We start from the raw sequence: 1,887 nt of genomic DNA on the forward strand, positions 1-1,887 counted from the left end.
GGGGGGGTCCCAAGGTGGGGGAGACCCCCCCCTTACCCTCCCCGGTCTCGCTGTGGGGATGGGTGCTCCAAAATCCCCAAATTTCCTATGGGGATGGGATGGGGTGAGGAGCTCTGCACCCTAAAAGGTGCTGGTCTCGCTGTGGGGCTGGGAGTGGGGTTTGGGGGCCTGCACCCCAAAACTTGCCGTCTTTTCTGTGGGGCTGGGAATGGGGAAAGGGGGTCTGCACCCCTAAACCTTGCTGTGGGGCTGGGAGTGGGGTTTGGGGGCCTGCACCCCAAAACCTGGCATCTTTGCTGTGGGGCTGGGAATGGGTCCCAAGGTGGGGGAGACCCCCCCTAACCCTCCCCGGTCTTACTGTGGGGATGGGCGCTCCGAAATCCCCAAATTTTCTATGGGGATGGGATGGGGTGAGGAGCTCTGCACCCTAAAAGGTGCTGGTCTCGCTGTGGGGCTGGGAGTGGGGTTTGGGGGTCTGCACCCCAAAACTTGCCATCTTTGTGTGGGGCTGGGAGCAGGGTGAGGGGGGGGCACTTGCCGTCTTTTCTGTGGGGCTGAGAATGGGGTTTGGGGATCTGCACCCCAAAACCCACCATCCTTTCCGTGGGGCTGGGAGCAAGTTGGGGATCTGCACCCCAAAACTTGCCGTCCTTGCTGTGGGGCTGGGAGCAAGTTGGGGGGCTCTGAACCCCAAAACCCACCGTCTTTGCTGTGGGGCTGGGAGTGGGGCAAGGGCTGTGCACCCCTAAAGCTCGCTGTGGGGCTGGGAGCAGGGTGGGGGGCTCTGCACCCCAAAATCTGCCGTCCTTTCTGTGGGGCTGGGAGCAGGTTGGGGGGCTCTGAACCCCAAAACCTGCCGTCTTTTCTGTGGGGCTGGGAATGGGGAAAGGGGGGTCTGCACCCCTAAACCTCGCTGTGGGGCTGGGAGTGGGGTTTGGGGGTCTGCACCCCAAAATCTGCCGTCTTTTCTGTGGGGCTGGGAGCAGGGTGAGGGGGGGCTGCACCCCAAAACCTGCTGTCTTTTCTGTGGGGCTGGGAATGGGGAAAGGGGGTCTGCACCCCTAAAGCTCGCTGTGGGGCTGGGAGCAGGTTGGGGGGCTCTGCACCCCTAAACCTCACTGGGACTGTGAGCAGGGTGGGGGGCCTCTGCACCCCAAAACCCACCGTCCTTCCTGTGGGGCTGGGAGCAGGTTGGGGGCTCTGCACCCCAAAACCCACCGTCCTTGCTGTGGGGCTGGGAGCAGGTTGGGGGGCTCTGCACCCCTAAACCTCACTGGGACTGTGAGCAGTGGGGGGGGCTCTGCACCCCAAAACCCACTGTCCTTGCAGTGGGGCTGGGAGCAGGTTGGGGGTCTCTGCACCCCAAAACCTCACTGAGACCCGGCCCCACCGTCTTTGTTGTGGGGCTGGGAGCAGGTTGGGGTGCTCTGAACCCCAAAACCCGCCGTCCTTTCCGTGGGGCTGGGAGCAGGTTGGGGGTCTCCGCACCCCAAAACCTCCCTGCGGGCGACTCCCGTCGGTCCCCCGTTTGGGGGGGGGTGGTAACTCTCAGCCGGGACACCCCCCCCCCCCCCCCCCCTCCCCCCGGGCCCGGGCAGAGCTGCCAAATTCCCATTACTTGTGACCTAAATGGGACATAAACCCCATTCCCCGGACCCGTCCCCTCCCGCCGAGCCTGGTGTGGGGCAGGGCGGGCTACGAGCTTCGGGCTCCGGGCTACCGGTTACCGGGACCCCACCGGACCGGTTACCGGGTCCCCACCGGCCCGGGAATGGGGGGTCTCCCGGTCCCCGCCGCCCTCCTCGCCGCCCTCCTCGCCGTTCTCCCGGGGCTGCCCCCGGCCAGGGCAGGTAACTCGCACCGGGGGGGGGAAAGGAGGGCCCCCCC

The 1,887-nt window shown here is 65.7% G+C and overlaps 1 protein-coding gene across 1 annotated transcript in view; it reads left to right on the forward strand.

The window, feature by feature from the left end:
* Window positions 1-1,685: 1,685 nt before the first annotated feature.
* Window positions 1,686-1,887, forward strand: part of LOC106899345 (collagen alpha-1(V) chain-like) — a gene marked incomplete at its 3' end in the record, with an annotated part of 9,987 nt that continues 9,785 nt past the window's right edge. Inside the window, exon 1 of the mRNA XM_014961131.1 lies at window positions 1,686-1,850. Within this exon, the coding sequence (XP_014816617.1) occupies window positions 1,772-1,850 (79 nt within the window). The remainder of the gene's footprint in view (window positions 1,851-1,887) is intronic.

This window comes from Calidris pugnax, unplaced genomic scaffold, assembly GCF_001431845.1.
Source record: "Calidris pugnax isolate Ruff unplaced genomic scaffold, ASM143184v1 scaffold553, whole genome shotgun sequence".
Taxonomy (NCBI): Eukaryota; Metazoa; Chordata; class Aves; order Charadriiformes; family Scolopacidae; genus Calidris; species Calidris pugnax.